The 18,938-nt window shown below is 51.1% G+C and overlaps 1 protein-coding gene across 1 annotated transcript; it reads left to right on the forward strand.

Moving 5' to 3' along the window:
* Positions 1–1,727: 1,727 nt before the first annotated feature.
* FAM104A (family with sequence similarity 104 member A) lies at positions 1,728–18,577 on the forward strand. The gene is made up of 3 exons (XM_058676229.1): positions 1,728–2,024; positions 5,927–6,026; positions 17,946–18,577. The coding sequence occupies exons 1-3, from the start codon at positions 1,804–1,806 to the stop codon at positions 18,177–18,179; spliced, it is 555 nt and encodes a 184-aa protein (XP_058532212.1). The 5' UTR covers positions 1,728–1,803; the 3' UTR covers positions 18,180–18,577.
* The last annotated feature ends 361 nt before the right edge of the window (positions 18,578–18,938 follow it).

Genomic DNA, 18,938 nt, shown 5'->3' on the forward strand with positions numbered 1-18,938 from the left:
GCAGCCACTTGGCGAGTGAGCCAGTGGATGGAAGATCTTTGTGTATCATCTTCTCTTTGTAAATCTGACTTTCCAAGAAAAACATACCTTTAAAAAATACTGTTTTAAAAAATTGTTTGTACTTGTTATTCTGTAGAATCGGGAGAAGAAAATGTTTTAGTTATTTTATTTTACATGATTTATCCCATTACCAAAATAAAAGCTCCATGGGGAGGGGACATTCCCAGTGTCCACCCTAGCCCTGGGCTTGGCCTGTGATGCTTGTTGTGGCAATTCTTTCTGTAGATGTAAATGCACAAATGTTATCATTACACAATGATGTGACAGCCGTTCCTCCTGTCTATGAAACCATGCAGGAGAGAAATAAGCTTGGCCAGTCCAGTTCTCACAGCAACCAACCCACCTTAAGGTGCTAAGGCCAGCAAACAGGGGTTACTCGAGCACAGTGAGACCCTCTTTCTCCCCACCTGTCCTTTTTAAAAGATTTATTTATTTATTCGACAGTACTGAGAGATCTTCCATCTGCTGGTTCACTCCCCAGATGTCCACACCTTTCCAGGCTGCGCCAAGGAGGAGCCAGGAGCCAGGAGTTCTCCCAGTCCCCCCACGTGGCTGTGGGGGGGTCCAGGGACTTGGGCTGTCCTCCTCGGCTTTCCCAGGCTCTCAGTAGGAATTTGGATCAGAAGTCGAGCAGTCAGGGCCAGCATCTGTGACTCCCGCATAGCCAACCCGGTGACTCCTTTGCTTACCTGAGCTCCTCGAGGAAGATGCTACTTTCGGGGTGACTTCTCTGGGACGCCCATGCCTTCTAGTCTCCAGCCCACCGTTCCCGAGTGGGGCGAATGGGAACCTCAGCCTGTGTGAAACAGACATGATCAGTGTGGTCACTCACACCATAACGCACCACACCACACCGCATTGCACCGTTTCAAGATCAGAGCGGTCACCTGGCATCACACCACGCCACACCATACCGTACTGCACCACACAACATACCAGACCACACCGCACCACGATCGGAGTGGTCACCTGGCAGCACACACACCACACCACGTCGAGTCAAGGAACCGAAACCGGGAGAAACCGAATTTTCTGCAGCCGTCGCCCCGGGGCTGTTCTTCCAGGCTCACCAGCCTGGCGGAGGCTCCCAGGGGAGAAGCTCCTGCTCGCCCTCGGCTGGTGGCCGCCTCCTCCTCCAGCTTCCTGGGGGGCCGCTCCGAGGACCGGCTGGCGACCCCGCTCCCCTCCCGCCTCAGCAGTCTCCCCCCAACACACCTAGAACGTGGAAACAGCCCCCAGGCTGAGGAGCGGCCGGAGCTCCCGTCCAGCACCGCCCGACCGCCCGGGGCCCCCCACCAGCATCGCCCGGAACGCTCCACCGGCACCGCCCTACCGCCCGGAGCCTACACCGGCACCGCCCGGGGTCCCCCAGCTCTCCGTCCTCGGGGGCCCCCCTCGAGCGCCTGCCCAACCCCCGATACAGGACCAGGGGCAGGCCGTCCACGCCGCTGCCTGAAGAGATCGCCCTGAGTTTTCGAAAACTATCCCCTCACAGAGAGCTAAGCCGAGCCCTTGGATCCTGCGACAACGACCTGTTTTCATGTATTATAAACCTGCCTTCTTTTTTTCTATCCCGGGTTCCACCCCTTCTTGGTGAAAGGAGAAAGCCCGGGCCACCTCGGCACGAGGACCTCTCTCGAAGAAGCTCCTCCCCCTTAGGACGCGCCTCTGTCCCGTGGGCGGGGTCACCGGGCGGCGCGCCGCCGCGCAGGCGCACGAGGGCGGGACCACGGCGGCGGCGACATGGGGGGGCGCGGAGGAGAAGCCGGAAGTGGTGGTGGTACGGGTCCGACCGAGGGGCGCTCCCCACCGGCCGCGTCCACCCGAGCTGCGGCCAGAGCCCGGGCCCGAGGGGGTGGGCGTGGCGGCCGGCCGCTCTCGACCCCGGCCGTTCCCTCGTCGCGCGGGGCGGCGCCACGGCGCTCCCTTCCACCGGCTGCCATGAGCGAGCGCCTGCGCCCCAGGTGAGAGGACAGCGACCGCTGGCCGGAGGCGCTGAGGGGGGCGCGCGACGCCAGGGCTCCGAGCCGGCGTGGACCGGGCGGAGAGGGAGGGCCGGAGGGCCGGGCATCCCTGCTGGACCCTGCGGACGGCTGGAGGAGGGTCTCTGCCGCCATCCCTTTCCTATTTGGGAAGGAAGTGCCAAGAGACGGTGACCCTGCAGCGTGGCCGTCCCTCGGGTTTTTTCGGGGGTTGCGGGGGATGGGCGCAGGGATGGAGGTGGGGGCCCCTGGGGGTGCCCGTCGGGGCGCGGGGCCAAGGTCAGAACGGCGGTGGGGCTGCTGAACCCCGCGACTGGGAGGCGGCGGCGAGGCCACCTGACGGTTGGGAGCCCCCGAGGGGGGCCGATCCCGAGGTGGGGCAGGATTCTGAACTGTTCGGGGGGCGCCCCCACCTCACCCGAGCCGTGTGACTGCGGGGTGTTCTCTGAGAGGGAGGAGAAAGTTGGGATGGGGTAGCCGGCACCTAAAGAAGATCGGGTTTATTTCAGGTTAGGATTTTAAAAAAAAAAATTACGCTCCATGGAGAAACTCCTGCACCACCCGATCCGGCTGTTTTGGGTTTTCTGCCTCTGCGCCGCCTGGGACCTTTGTCTGGAACACAAGTTTTGTCCTGGCCCGGAGCTTTCTGGAACGCTCCCTGACTTAGGCCTGAGCAGCCTGCGCGTTCCTGGCTCGGGTCAAGGAGCCTGTGGTCAGGAGGGTGTGTGCAAAACAGGGGTGCACTCCGAGGGGCTGCTTACACCCCCCTTCCCAGATGCAGTTGGTTTGCTGCCTTCTCGGAGCAGCTCAGCTATCGGAAGAAGTCTGAGCGATTTCCTGCAGTAAAGCGCTTGTACGGAGAGTGTCCCTACTGTGGCGGTGGCGGTCCTCGCACCCGCTAAGCCAGTGGTGGCTTCGTGCTGGGCAGGTTTTCTGCTAGCTCTTTCCCCTCACCTGGTCTTTCCAGAGGTGGCCGGGCCCTGCTCTGCCCACGACTGTTGCCTTGCTCCCTCCCGGTCCGTTGCTTCTCTGAGTGTTTGCTTAGTTTTCAGCTGAAAGGTAGGCTTGTGGATTCTCAGGCTGTCTCCCAGCCGGCTGGGTTTGCGTGTGAGTCGGAGGGATCCGTGCTTTTTGCCTGTGACAGATCCTTTTGATCGAAGAACTCTTGCATTTTGCATGTATTGAGGAAATGTTCCACTAAGAAGAGAGTTCTGTTTTAAAGGAAGTCTGAAAAGCACGGAGGCCGGTACTCTCAGCTTGTGTCACTGTTGATCTGAGAGGCGACAGAAAGTGGGAGGTAAGGAGAATAAAGAATATGGTGGTGTCAGCTCTCATTAGAAGTGCGACAGGCTAAACAGCCGTCGGCTCGGCCGGCCGGGAGAGTCCATCAATGATAGGGTGCCTGCTGAAATTACAGCCTGGCCCGTGGCATCAATGCCAAAAGCTGTAATTGGTGAGGATGCAGTCGTAATCCTGCCAGTTCTCGGGCAGTGTTGTGTAAAGGTTTCAGGGATGGGGTCGGCCAGTAGTCTAGAAAAAGGCAAATGAGAAAATGGGTGAAGTTTCTGTGGTACCCTGTTAAGGGAAGGGCTCCCTGTGGGCCAGAGAGAGAACTCTGGGTCCAGAAGCAACCTGCTGCCTCCGAGGCTGGACCCAGAGTTCAGCTGGAAGGCGCACAGCCAGCCGGTCCTCTCTTCCTTCACTCTGTCTGCTGAGCAACCTCCTTGACATCCATGTTGCCACTGCAGGCACACGTTCCCCATTATAAACAAGGAAATGGCAAATTTTGGTCAGCCTCGGACGTTTAGTTCAGGTGACTCAGCAGCCCAGAGCAGCAATTGGCTGTTGTCACCCTGATAAAGTGAGAGTGTGGGGACAGGCTTCTGCCACTGGCCAATTCTCCTGGGTGTGCCCTGGCCTCCCGTTAGATGCTGCTTTGCTCCAGCAGCACGCTGCCAAGCAGATGTACTTGGTCGTATGAGGACCAAGGTAGCAGTCTGAATCTTAGGGTCATATCCCGTCCACTCAGGGCATCTTAAAACCTGATCGTCACCTGATTTTTTCAACCTGGCAGAAACTTAGGTGAAAATAGTTATGTTATTTTGAAGCAACTGCATTTTAGAATGAGGTAACTGGTGCAGCCCACAACAGGTTGTTTAAAGTTTTATCAGAACCACATGCTGTCATTTCAGACCTAAACTGAGATCTGTGTATGTTACTGAAGTTAGACGTATTCAGAGTGTCGCAGACTAGAGAGAGTTGAGCCCAGGGAAGGCGAGTGACGGAGGAGTGGGGAGAGACAGAGATCTCTGTCACTGCAGTCAGACACGTGAGCAGTCATCGTGTCGGGCTGCAGCCAAGGCTGCTGTGTGGATCTCTGTGGACGGGCCAGGACTGAAACACTTGCTCCCAGGCTAGTCGCAGGAAGCTGGGTGAGAAGTGAAGGGCCAGAACTTGAGCCAGCTCCTGGTGAGGGATTAGGGTGTGGGCGCCCCAAGCTGTGGCTTGATCCGCTGTACTGTAACGCCTGCCTCAGAAGGTTATCACGTAGTATCCCTAGTGGCTAGACACTTGCCCTTGGGTTTAGGACCTGCCACAGAAAGCTGGTCTCCTTAACCTAGGAAGTATATAACTGTGTAGGAAATTGAAATTGATTTTTTATTTTATTAATTTTTTTCAAGATTTATTTGTTTTATTGGAAAGTCAGATATACAGAGAGGAGGAGAGACAGAAAGGAAGATCTTCCATCCAATGATTCACTCCCCAAGTGACCACAACGGCTGGAGCTGTGCTGATCCGAAGCCACCAGGAGCTCTTCTGGGTCTCCCACACAGGTGCAGGGTCCCAAAGTCTTGGGCCGTCCTCAACTGCTTTCCTAGGCCACAAGCAGGGAGCTGGATGGGAAGCAGGGCTGCCAGAATTAGAATAGGCTCCCATATGGGATCCTGGCACGTGCAAGGCGAGGACTTTAGCTGCTAGGCCACCGTGCCGGGCCCCGAAATAGAAATTTAAAAACTTGCCAAAATTTTCATTTTTATCATTTTCACTGTTGCAATTTGATTGAATAGTTATGGCAACTCTGCACCAAGGAACCCTCTGGCTGGCCCTGGCCAGTAAGTAGAACTGTATGCCATCTAGGAATGTTCTCCGTCTGGGTTGCTCAGGGCTAGCACCCACCAGCCCCAAAGGCTGTTTCACACTGGGCATGTGTCTACTGAGCCAGGAATAGAATCTGAGTTTCAGTTATTGGCACGGGCCTGTGGGGTTAAGGGCTGCCATAGTGGACAGTATAGTTCCAGGCGGTGGACTGAAAGTTGGACTTCCTTTATCTCTTTGTTAACTGGTTGCAGGACTTTTGACGTGCTTGATTCTTATGTGGAGTGCATGCGGATTTTTGTTTCTTGTCCATCTGAGGACACTTGCTAGAGAAACATGCGATTTTTCCTGTATCTTTATATATATGTGTGTGTGTGTGTGTGTGTGTGTATATATATATATATATATATATAATTTATTTATTGGAAAGTCAGATATACAGAAAGGAGGAGAGACAGAGAGGAAGATCTTCCATCTGATGATTCACTCTCCAAGTGACCACAATGGCTGGGGCTGCGACAATCCGAAGCCAGGGGCCTGGAGTTTCTTACAAGTCTCCCACACAGGTGCAGGGTCCCAAAGTCTTGGGCCATCCTTGACTGCTTTCCCAGGCCAGAAGCAGGGAGCTGGGTGAGAAGCAGGGCCACCGGGATTAGAACTGTTACCCATATGGGATCCCGGTGCATGCAAGGCGAGGACTTTAACCGCTATGCTATCGCACTGGGCCCCATGGTTTTCCTATTAAAATCCATTGTTGGATTGTCTTTCTCCTCCTTGTTGAATTTCAGGAAAAGGAGAAGGAATGGCAATGAAGAGGACCTCCACCTTCCCCCGCAGACCAAGAGGAGCAGCCGAAACGCCGTCTTCCAGGAGTCCTGGGACACGGAGGTAGGCAGGCCTGCGGGTCACCGTCTCCACTCCATGGCATCGACCCAGCCTGGGCCATGTCGTTAAAGGACATTATTAATGAAAAACAGGTGATGGTTTGGTGATGGTGGCTAAGAATTCCCTTCCTGTTTGAGGAAGCTGTGCAGCCTCTTGTTCGGTTGGTAGTTCATGTTTGGGTTCTCACACACACACACACACACACACACACACACACACGTGCGCGCACTCTGCCAATGTTGTATTGGAAGTTTCAGGGACCTTTGAAAGCCCGTTTTTGAACCCCCTAGTTTGCATTGCAGAAATCAATTTTCTGATAGTTTAAGCCAGTAAAAGCCGTTGTCATGATCCTTGTTGCTTCAATTCACCTTACTTTGGTAGAAACCAGAAGCATGCAGGATATGTAAGGTTTGTGTCTTTAAAACCTCTCTCTCTTTGAACGATTTATTTATTATTTATTTTATTTTATTTTTATTGGAAAGTTAGGTGTACAAAGAGGAAGATGCTCCATCCACTGACTCACTCCCCAAGTGGCCGCAACGGCTGGAGCTGAGCCATCTGAAGCCAGGAGCCTGGAGCCTCTTCTGGGTCTCCCACACGGGTACAGGGTCCCAAGGCTTTAGGCCGTCCTCGATTGCTTTTGCAGACCATAAACAGGGAGCGGGATGGGAAGTGGAACAGCTGAAATTAGAACTGGTGTTCATATGGGATCCTGGCACGTGCAAGGCAAGGACTTTAGCCACTGGCCTACTGCGCTGGGCCCAAGATTTATTTATTTTTATCGAAAGACAGATTTACAGAGAGAAGGAGTTAGAGAAAGATCTTCTGCCTGCTGGTTCATTCCCAAATGATTGAAATGGCTGCAGTTACACTCATCCAAAGCCAGGAGCCAGGAGCTTCTTCTGGGTCTCCCATGTGGGTGCCTCATCACAAGGCTTCGGGCCAGCCCCTACTGCTTTCCCAGGCCACAGGCAGGGAGCTGGATGGGAAGTGGAGCAGCTGCCCATATGGAATCCCAGCGTGTGCGAGGCGAGGATGTAGCCACTTGAGTCGTCACGCTGGGCCCCCAAACCTGTCTTGAAGTGTTGTGGGGACAGTGAACAGGGAGGCTACAGTTGTAATTTCCTGAAAGTTTGCATTCTAGGGGGAAGGAAGGCTCCCTGGGGAGGGAAGGAAGCCAACTCTGTGGTCATGTTTCTATTAAACTATGCACCTGATGATTTTTACTCTATAAAATAATTTAAAAATATAGGTTTGTTAATTTGAAAGCCATAACGGGAGAGATATTCCATCTGCTGGTTCATTCTGCAAATGCCCGAGCCTCTAGTGCTAGTCCAGGGTGAAGCCAGGTGCCAAGAACTCCAGCCCTGCCTCCCGTTTGTGGCAGGGTCCAAGTACTTGGGCCATCGTCTGCCTTGGCTGCACACCAGCCAGCAGCCAGATGAGAAGAGGATCTGCTGGGACTTGGACTCTTCTATGAGAAGCTTGTATGCTGTCTCAGGGAGACTTAAACCACTGTGTCGCGGTGGAGGCTCCGACCGTAACAGGCGTTGCACTATCAGAGAAATGCTTTTGTGACAGACTCCAAAGCCGTGGTCTCACAGCTCACACGCCACCCAGTTCTCACCACTGAAAGAGCGTGCACTTTAATGAGGTCCTGACAATGGATCTGACCCATTTTTAGTTTGTCTTTAGCAGTAATTCAAATAACTCCCGAAAGTGGCAGAAATCAGTAACTGTCCTGCAGGAGTACCCATTTAGGAAATATTAATGAACAGGCTAAGATTAAAATCCATTTATAGGGATTGAGGCATGGTAGCCTAGTGGCTAAAGTCCTCTCCTTGCTTGCCGTTCAAGTCCCGGCTGTTCCACTTCCCTTGCAGCTGCCTGCTTGTGGCTCCTGCCTTCGGATCAGTGCAGCTCTGGCTGTTCGGCCACCTGGGGTGTGAGCCAGTGAAGGCAAAATCTTCCTCTCTCTGTCTCTGTGAATTTGACTTTTCAATAAAAAAAATATATATATAAAAAATTCCACCTATGGAAAGACTAGACTTTCTATGGCTTTTTTTATCCCCCTCTCTTTAAGTTCTGTTCTATTTTTGTTCAATGATTAACGGAAAAGTAATTGAGCTTTTGTTTAATGTAATAATTGGAAAATATCAGGGATGAAAGAAAACCAAAGACTTGCAGCTCCCTGTCGGCAACGCAGGCGTCGCAGCGTGCCCCGAGCAGAGCGGAGGGACTAGGGTTACAAAAAGACAACACACAAGACAACATGCAGTGGAACAGAATGCTGTTTATTTGGGGTCAGACTGCATCTTTTATAGTCTGCCTAGTCCCTCCCAGTATTATCCCAATGCTCTAGCAACTCCTAAGCTCCCCTGGGGGCATCTTAACAAAGGGGAAGCTGGGAAGAGTAACTTGCATTCAAGCCAGGGGGTAAATGTATCAGGCCAAGATTGCCCAATCTGTTACCCCTTAGAAACAAGCTAAGCTGTGGAGTTAACCCTTGGGAGACCGGGGCCTACAGCTCCTGTGAGCATCTTATGATAAAATTGTAGTCGTGGTTGAGTTTCCACTGTTCTTTTGGGCTTTGCAGAGTCTGTTGTTACTTGTGTCTGTAAGTGCAGCTCGGTAGCTCTGAGCTGCACTGTGTCTAGTGTGTATTTGTTTCCTTATATCTATGATCTTAATGCCTGCGAACAAGAGTAGAAATCCTTTTAAAATTTATTTATTATTTATATTGGAAAGACAGATTTACAGAGAAAGATCATGCATCCTCTGGTTTACTCCCCAAATGCCCACAGCAGCCGGAGCTGAGCCCATAGGAAGCCAGGAGCCAGGAGCCTCATCTGGGTCTTCTGTGAAGTTGCAGGGTCCCGTGGCTTTGGCTGTTCTCCACTGCTTTCCCAGGTTAGAGGCAGGAACTGGATTGGAAGTGAAGCAGCTGGGACACAAACAGCTGCCCATACCGGTTGCTGACGCTTGAAGGTGGAGTATTAGCCTGTTGAACCACAGCATCAGCCCCAGAAATGTTCTTTTTAAAATGAACATTTTTGGTCTCTGGGTAAGACAGACGCTTTAATCTTAGTTTAACTGTTGTTTGCGGCAGATGACCTTCAGATGACCTGTGCCTCAGTATCTCGGAAAAAACCAATGTCTTGTTATTCAGTGTCTTGCCTGTTGAGCCTCCTGGGCAGGGTGGATTGTTTGTGTTACCCTGCAGGGTCCAGTGGGTGCCTTGTGTCAGGTCATCAGGTCCTGCTGCTGATGGGGTGTTTCCCAGGGTGGGGTGAGCAGGGAGGAGAGCCAGGGAGCAGAGCTCAGGGCATCGCCCTGGCAAGAGAGGGCCTCAGGGCATCGCCCTGGCAAGAGACGCCTTGAGGACCTGCTCATGCTTGCAGCACACCAGGGTCAAGTTCAGGGGCACTGAACTGCCGCTTGACAGTAGTGTGTGAGATGGAATGATGCAGTCTTGGCCAGTTATTTTATTAATAACGTATACAACAGTGTTAATGGAAATGGGTGCCTTTTACTCTGAGAGAGGGTCAGAGAATAAACTTCCTTGAGACTGACCTACATAAGAGAAACCACTTCCTGTGTGTCTTTCTTGAAACACTTAATTTCAGAATTTGTTTAAAATCTAAGGGAGAGTTAAAATTGTTACTTATAATTAGTTTCCAAAAGTTATGTTTCCCCTCAGTGTAGTGATCGGCCAGCGCCGAGGGAGGAGCTGGGAGGCATTGGATTACCTGGACTTTCCCCACATGTGTGCTCGTCACCTGGGAAACGAGCTAGTGTCTGCCTCAGTGTCCCTGGGGGCTGGAAGTGAAAGTGTGTGAGGAAAGCAGAAACTCATTTCTGTTTGCCTTTTTTCATATTTTAGTAAGTTTTACATTTTTTTCTTTTTTCCTCCTCTTTTCTTGAAAGGCAGAGAGGGAATGTGCTTGTCCATATGCTGGGTGATGCCTCTGCAGCCGCTGAGGCCAAGACCTGGCTCCCTGAGTTTGCGGGCGGGGGTGGGGGGGGTGGCAGGAAGCCAGCCCCCTGAGCCGGCGCAGCCACCTCGGAGTATGCCTGAGCAGGAAGCTGCAGTTGGGGGCCCTGCATGGGGTGCCACTGGGGATTTTGTCTTCACTTTTCAGTAAGAGAGCAGGGGCCCCAGACAGATGCTGTGTGTGCGGTCACCCCGAGGACACGACGCAGGAGTTGTGTCCAAAGGCATTGAGATCCAGGCCTGCCTAGCCATAGGCACAGAGAATAATGCTGCGCCGCCTCCTTTTAGTTGGGGGCGAGGAAATACATATATATTTAAAGATTTGTTTTTGCTGGAAAGGCAGATTTAGAAGAGACAGTGGTTTACTTCCCAAACAGCCACATCAGCTAGAACTGAGCCGATCTGAAGCCAGGAGCCCAGAACCTCATCCGGGTCTCCCATGTGGGTGCAGAGTCCCAAGGCTTTGGGCCAGCCTCCACTGCTTTCCCAGGCCACAAGCAGGGAGCTGGATGGGTGGCCGGGACTTGAACCAATGCCCATATGGGATACTGGCGCATGCAAGGCGAGGATTTTAGTTGCTAGGCTACCGTGCCGGGCTCAGATTGATTTATTTTTATTGAAAAGGAAGATTTACAGAGTGAAGGAGAGAAAGATCTTCCGTCCACTGGTTCACTCCCCAGGTGGCCACAACAGTCGGAGCTGGGCTGATCCAGAGCCAGGATCTCCCACGCAGGTGCAGGGTCCCAAGGCTTTGGGCTATTCTTGACTGCTTCCCCAGGCCACAAGTAGGGAGCTGGATGGGAAGTGGGGAGCTGGGACAAAGAAGTTTATGGAAATTGCATATTGTAAAAACCCGTGTACGTATTTAAACATATTTCTTTGTCCAATTAAGCGTATCTTTTTATGCCATTTCCCCACAGGCCTTAAGTCCTTTCATAGTGGAAGTGGAATTTAGAGTTGTCTGGGTATAAATGGGTTATCTGTTAACGGACTTCCCACCCTGGAATGTTGGCACGTGACGCAGTCTCAGCTAAGGGCCCTGGGAGCACTCTGCTGCTGGGGGCCGAGCCAGTGGGCCCGGTCTGCCTTCCTCTCCTCTTCCTCCGCAGCGTCCTCCCTGCCACCTGAGGGGACCCGTGGGCCCTGCTGCTGTGCTCTGGGTCCCTGCTTCCTCGCTGCTACTGGGTTTTGCCTAGTGAGGGGGTATTTTCTTGTCTCTCTCCCTCCCCCTCGTGTTCTGTCTTTCCCTCCAGCCCCGCCCAGCTTGCTTTATGCTTCTCTGCCCTTGTCCATCACGCGGCCTCAGCCTGCCACCTTGGCCAGAACTTCCTCATTTGGCCTTCCCTCGCTGGACCCGGCTGTCTCCTTTTATTCTGCGGAGCAGGCACTTCCCAGTGGCTGGCTCAGCTAACTGATCCCTCCCTTGCCAGCACCAGAATCTCGTTTAGATGCCGTCTGTGTCCCAGTTGCTCCACTTCCCGTCCAGCTCCCTGCCTGTGGCTGGGAAAGCAGTAGAGGACGGCCCAGAGCCTTGGGGCCCTGCACGTGCGTCAGAGACAAGGAACTCCTGGTTTGGGATCAGCTCGGCTCCAGACGTTGTGTCTGTCTGGGGAGTGAACCAGTGGCATGGAGGCTCTCTCTCCCTGTCCTTCCTTCTCTGGAAATCTGCCTTTCCAATGAAAGTTGGGAGAAAGAAATTCATGAAGGCCCCAGTTAAGCAGGCGTTGACCAGGCCTAGCCCGGGGCGATGCGTGTCAGCCCATTCCTCCCTTTTCCCTCTGGTTGTGTTCTTGCCTCCCTGTTTCCTCAGTCCCCCAGGTCTTTGGGGGGCCTGCTGTCAGTCTCCCAGCCCCACTGATCTCACAGATCCCTGCAGCAAGGAACTGGCTTGCTCTTTCTGTATTCTTACTTTTTTAAGATTTATTTTTCATTTACTTGAAAGGCAGAGAGAGGGGAGGAGAGATCACCACCTACTGGCTCATTCCCCAAAAGGCCCCCGCAGCTGGGTCAGGCTGAAGGCAGGGAGCCTAGTGCTTCCTCTGGGGCTCTCCCATGGGTGCAGGGGCTCAGGCACTCATGCCATCTCCCACTGCTTTTCCATGAACATTAGCAGGGAACTGGATCGGAAGTGGAGCAACTGGGACACAGACTGGTGCCCACATGTGATGCCAACACCGCAGGCAGAGGGTTAACGTGCTATTTCATAACTTTGGCCCCTCTTTTTAATAATAAAGTGAGAGAGAAAGGGATAGATAGATCTTCCAGGTGCTAATTCATCCCATAGAATGCCACAGTGGCTGGACTGGGTGAGGCTGCAGCTGGGAGCCTGTAACTCCATCAGTGTCCCCATGGGTGGCGGGGGCCCAAGTACTTGGGCTCTTACCTGCTGATTTCCCAGTGGAAGTGGACCAGCTGGGCTCTGAAAGGAGCTGTGTGCAGTGCTGTACCACAACATTGGCCCTGGCTGTGTTCTTTTTAAAACTTACCTGGGTGGGCCCGGCGGCGTGGCCTAGCGGCTCAAGTCCTCGCCTTCAACGCCCCGGGATCCCATATGGACGCCGGTTCTAATCCCGGCTGCTCCACTTCCCATCCAGCTCCCTGCTTGTGGCCTGGGAAAGCAGTCGAGGACAGCCCAATGCATTGGGACACTGCACCCGCGTGGGAGACCCAGAAGAGGTTCTAGGTTCCCGGCTTCAGATTGGCGCACATCGGCCCGTTGCGGCTCACTTGGGGAGTGAATCATCGGACGGAAGATCTTCCTCTCTGTCTCTCCTCTCTGTGTATATCTGGCTGTAAGAAAATGAATAAATCTTTAAAAAAAAAAATAAAATAAAACTTACCTGGGCCTGGCACAGTGACATGGAGGGTTTAGCACATTTGTGATGCTGGCATGTGTGCTGGAGGTTCTGTTTCCTTACCAGCTCACTGCTAATACAGCACAAGATGACCCCAGTGCTTGGGACCCTGCCACCATGTGGGAAACCTAGGTGAAGTTCATGGCTTCTGCCTTTGGCCTGCCTCAACTTTGCCTGCTGCAGACATGTGGGAATGGACCAGTTGTTGCAAGATTTCCAACATTCTGCCTTTGAAATAATTGGTTTTGTTATTGTTGTTTAAGTCAAGTGAAAAAAAAAAAAAAGACTTTGGTTAGTTCACTCTCTGGTGGCTGTGCCAGCTGGGACTTAGCTAGAGCTGGGTGCTCATTCCAGGTTTCCCACAGGGGTGGCGGAGCCCGGTTGGCAGCCTCAGAATGCCGAATGTGTGTAGGACCTCTCGCAGGCTGCCCGGGGCGTGGGCGTCTGGTTGGGCCCCTCACAGCTCTGTGTTCTTCCTGCGGACCAGCCACTGGCTGCCCCTCTCCCGCTGCCCCTTGGAGGTTGGCCCCTGGCTCCCGCAGCCTTGGCCTCCTGCCGGCAGTGGGACAGTGCTGTTCTCTTCCTGAGAGGCCCCCGCGTATTTCCTGAATGACGGGGCCCACCTAGGCAAATGTCTGCTTGCACATAAAAAGCACACAGATAAGCCTCTGTCTGGGGCCCTTTTCAATTTTTTTGTTTTTGTTTTAATTGTTTTAGTTTTTAAATTTATTTAGTTGAGGGCCCAGCATGATGCCTCAGTTCGTTAATCTTCCACCTCTAAGTGCCATGATCTCATGGGCATTGGTTTGTGTCCCAGCTGCTCCACTTTGAATCCAGTCACTGCTGTGGCCTGGAAATGCAGCAGCGGCTGGCCCAAAGCCTTGGGAGCCTGTGCCTGCACAAGAGACCCACAATAGGCTTCTGGCTCCTGGCTTCAAATCAGCTCAGCTCCAGTTGTTGCAGCCACTTGGGGAGTGAATCATTGTGTGGAGGATTTTTTACTGTCTTTTCTTCTCCCTGAAAACCTGCTTTTCCAATAAAAATAAATCTTAAAAAAGAAATAGTTTATTTAGTTGAAAGGCAGAGTGACAAGGAGAAAAGGAGTGATCTATTTGCTGTTTCACTCCATAGAATTTCTCAGCATTGCAGGCTGGGTATGCTATGTCCAGGAGCCTAGAACTCCATCTGGATCTTTTACATGGGTTCCAGGGGCCACTGCCTTCCCCAGGCTTAGTCAGAGGAAATGGAACAGGAACCAGAGCCGCGGGGACTCGAACTCTCACCCCGATACTGTATGTTGGCGCTGCAAGAAGCAGCTTAACTTGCTGTACCACAGCACTGGCCCTCGGGTCATTCCAGCCTTGGCTATATGGTGATAGTCCCACGTGTGACCGCGGCATCTGCAGTTGGGCAGTTGGATGTATCTTAAGATAGGGATGGAGACTTTAGGGTTAACAGTAAGTGGAGGCTGCTTGGTCAGTGTGAGCAAGGTGCTGTGGTAGCCGACAGTGCTGATTCACTACTACTTATTTAAAGGCTTTTTGACTCTGTCCTGTAGAAAGTTTTAAATGTTGTCACCAAGAACATAGCATGGATAGTATGTATGTGAGTAATTGAAAAAAAGTTGGAGCACACAAAAAGGAATGTTCAGTAGAGTGAGAATTATTGTTGGGCCAGTGTGGTGGCCTCGAAAAAACTCTGGCTTGATGGTGATCCTTGCCGTGGGGGACATTTTCGTTTTGTGCTGGCTGTTACTTATTGCTGGGTTTTGCCCTCATTTTGGACACTTCTGGTACATTTGTAGATGATGACATATTCCTTATCTCCCTGACATGAAAAAAACCTGGGTTGGCAGAAAACAGGAATCGAATTGTGTTAGAGCTGTACAGTGAGCTTAAAAAAAATGGGTGGAAACTGGAATAGATTAGGTGATCTTGCTGGAATTTCTTGAAACTTCCTTGTATTGTTTTTACCTTTGACAGTAATATAGATGGACCGTGTTATGTGTGTTGAAATGGTACATAAAGTATAGTCACCTGGATTCGATTGAGCTGTTTGGTTTCAAACTGTCCTTGTCTGCTCTGTGCAAGTGAACAGCTGAGGGAGCTTTACAAGTTGGTTTTTTCTTTGTGTTTGAAAGGTAGAGTTACAGGGAGAAGGAATGATATAGAGCAGTCTTCAGATCCCTGCTTCACTCCTCATAGGCTGCCGGAGCTCAGCCTGCCAGGACCAGGCGCTTCTGGGTCTCACGTGGGTGCAGGGGCCCAAGGGCCCGCCGCTGCCGCCCTCCCAGGCCCTAAGCAGGAGCTGGATGGCAAGTCGGCACTCAGATGGGAGCCCAGCGCTGCAGGCAGAGGATTAGCTTATGAAACCACGGCGCCAGCTCCCAGGTTAGGAGTTCAGGGAACTGAGACAGGCTTCCTACAATCTTACTGACCCAACTATAATTTTTATGTTTTTCTTTTTTTGAAAGGCAGAAAGATACAGATCTCAGATCTACTGGTCCATTCCTCAAATGTCCTTGAGCACAGGTTGAAGCCAGCTCTGTCCAGGTCTCCTTGTAGTTGGCACAGGTTGAGGGACCTGAGCCAGCACCTCCTGCCCCCGAGGCCGGGCAGGAGCAGGAAGCTGGCGGCGCAACCAGGAGACACCCTAATGCAATGCCAAGGAGGGTCTTAACACCCACACCAAAGGTCTGCCCCTTGGGAGCTTTTTAATTTTTACTTTTAAGAGATTTATTTTATTTGAAAGGCAACAAAGAGAGCAGGAGTGACCCTGAGAATCTTTTATCCACTGATTCACTCCTCACATGGCCACAGGACTGGAACACTCAGACCAGGAATTTCACGCAGGTCTCCGCATGGTGCAGAGGCCCACGCACTTGGACCGTCCCTCGCTGCTCTCCCAAGCACACCAAAGCTTTGCTTTTAGTTTTTTAGTAGCAGTGTTTAGTTAACTTCACATGATCATTTTTTTCCCTCAAAAGAATTATTTATTGTAGGAGTTCTAATAAATAAAAATATTAGAAATAGACGATCTAAATTCTAAGTTTATTTTATTATCTTGTTATACTGTTTAGGGTGAATACAAATATGTGTGTGTACATGAATATATTAAAGAAAACAAGCATATTATGTGACATACATATTTATTATAAACTAAAAAATGTTAAAGATGTTTCTGTGTTTTAATTCAAAATGTCTTCATTAATGGCCAGTAGAATTTCATTGTATTTATACTTGGGTGTATTTTAATTTAACCAGGTCCACACTGTGTGGGTTTAGGTATGGTTAAGTTTTTAGTCTTTATAAGAAGAGTAAGCATTCATGTATATGTCTGTGTAAAGTTGAGCTGCAAGACTTAAAAACTAGAAATTGCAAGTATATTTACTACCACCACCCCTTTTAGCATTGTAAAGAAATCTTTCCTAACATGTTGAATTTTATAGAACCTCCAGCTTTTTTCAGAGTAATGATATTCTTTGTATTAAAGTATAAATAAATACTTGAGATGAAAACTTAAGTTTGCTAGGAACGGATTCTGGTTCTTGCCTTATTGTTCAGATAGCACTGCGGCGAAGAGCAGTGGAGACCGGGAGGAAGCAGAGCGCGCGGCGGGGGCACTTCTCAGGAGTGCAGTGAGCGGCTTGTTGAACCGGCAAGGCTCTTGCAGGTTGTTACACTAGGTTAGGACAGGCCTTTTGTGGCGTAGTTTTTGATCTTGAATTTGACCTCTTATGTCTTCAGTTTAATTGCCTCTGCTGCTAACTTTACCATGTGACTTCATTCAGAAACATACTAGAACCCGTTTATGAGGTGCTTTCTTAACTATAGGGAGATTTTTTCCTGTTACTATGGGCAGGGGAGTATGTGACCCATCCTAAGTGGCTCAAAATGACATGTGGAGCATGGCAAATCTTAATTTGGTTCCTGAAGGATTCTTTGTGAATATTGCTTTTTGTTTTTTGCTGGTTTTTTTTTCTTGTATCTTTTTATTTATTTTTTATTTGAAAGGCAGATTTGCAGAGAGGAGAAGACAAAGATCTTCCATCAGCTGGTTCACTCCCCAAATGGCCACAATGGCCAGATCTGAACTGACCCGAAACCGGGACCCCAGAGTCGCTTCCGGGTCTCCCACGTGGGTGCAGGATCCCAAGGCTTTCCCAGGCCACAAGCAGGGAGTTGGATGGGAAGTGGAGCAGCCAGGATACAAACCAGCACCCACTAGGATCCTGGTGCATGCAAGGCCAGGATTTAGCCACTGGACTATTGCGCCAGGTCCAATTACTACAATTCTAACTTTCTGAGGCATTTATTCCTTCTAGTACATTATTGTGTTGAATTATAAATACAGGAATTGCAGTCAGGTTACTGGAGTTGTAATTTATTAGCAATACAGTATTAAAATTGTAAGATTCCTTGATTGAAAAGGGATCCTTTAGCATTACCTTACCTTCAAGAACCTAAATGTTGGAAGGCAGGAATTTCAGGTGACTCCTACCTGAAATTGCTGAGTAGCTTATTCAGGGTCACTAACACACAAGTCTTGTAGTTACATCCAAGAAAAAGTGAGGTTTGTTTGTACACCTTTGTGCACACATACCCACACTGAACCCTGCAAAAACACTAACGGAGTGTTCCCAGCCGCCTGTTAGTGTCCTGTGCATCCACGGGATGACGGCAGACTTGCCACGGGGCTTTTCTTCCATCTGCCGAGGATGCCACTTCCTCTTGGGGCCGAGAACTGGAGTGGATGGTCACAGTAGATGGAGATGGGTAAAGGGGTGGAGACGGGGTGGGAGGGAGCCCAAGCCTGTGTTGGAATGTGACCCCACTCCCTCCCAGGGCTGCAGAGTGGGTAGTCAGTCCATCCCCGTGGCCACTGCAGCCTGAGTGGCCGTGAGGGTGCAGTGCGAGGTCTTCGATGAACGGACTTTGTGCACTCGAAAGCTGCTGCCTATTGGGGCTGGCGCTTGGGCTGAATCGGAAGCTACCTCTGAGCAGGGCGCAGTGCTGGCGAGCACAGGAGAGCCTTGCAGTGGCCACCTGTGACCATTTCTTCTTTACCTTTCAGTCTTCCAGCAGCGACAGTGGTGGGAGCAGCAGCAGCAGCAACATCAACAGCCCGGACAGAGGCAGCGGGCCGGAGAGCAGCTTAAGTCAGACCACGGCCGGATCCAGCCCCAACACCCCGCAGCCCATGCCCGAGCAGTCTGCTCTGTGCCAAGGCCCTTACTTTCACATCAACCAGACCCTGAAGGAGGCCCACTTCCACAGCCTACAGCTCCGGGGGCGGCCTCCGACCTGACGTGCCGCAGCGGCTTGCCTTCTGTGAAGGGACAGTGCTGTGCGAATTTTTCAACCTTTGATCTGTTTTTAAAAAAATTGCGTGTGCGCGCACACACACACACACACACACACACAAAATGCCTGTTGGCCTTTCAGTCTATATTTGAAATACCAGGTCAACAGGTAGTTGTTTACTTGTGGTTTTGCTGCACTATTGCAACTTCAAAGGGGCTTTGAAGCAGTTTTTATAGGAGTCTTGAGGGAGTTACCGGCTCCATGTCCAGGTGGTGGTATGAGGAACCCTCATCTGTGTGTTCAATCCATAGTATGTCCAGTTCAGACTGACTTCCAGATCTGTCCAGTAAGTCTACTTTATGTAAAAGAGCCTTTTAAAAATGTGGGATATTCAATTTTTTTTACTCAATAAACTAGTAGAGTATCTAATTTCCATGAAAAAAAAAAAAAACACCTTTTTTTCCCCCCAAAATGTAGAAATCTTGATTCTGTGTTGCACTGAAATATCTGCCATACTACCTCTCGGCATGTGGGTGTCCTGCGGCCAGGCCTCTGCTCGGGAAGAGGGCCGTCCGACCCAGGGCTGAGGACAGAGCGCCCCAGGAACCGTCTGTTAGATATTTGTTGCCAGGGAGAATGTGATTCTTGGCTACCCAGATCACGGTGTGTCCTGTCTCACTGTCCCTCCTGTCCACACCAGCAGGAAACACCGCACAGCTCCTCCAGTGAAGAAAGGCACTCGATGAGGGTGTTCTCGTCTCAC

Source organism: Ochotona princeps, chromosome 17, assembly GCF_030435755.1.
Source record: "Ochotona princeps isolate mOchPri1 chromosome 17, mOchPri1.hap1, whole genome shotgun sequence".
In the NCBI taxonomy this organism is placed as follows: domain Eukaryota; kingdom Metazoa; phylum Chordata; class Mammalia; order Lagomorpha; family Ochotonidae; genus Ochotona; species Ochotona princeps.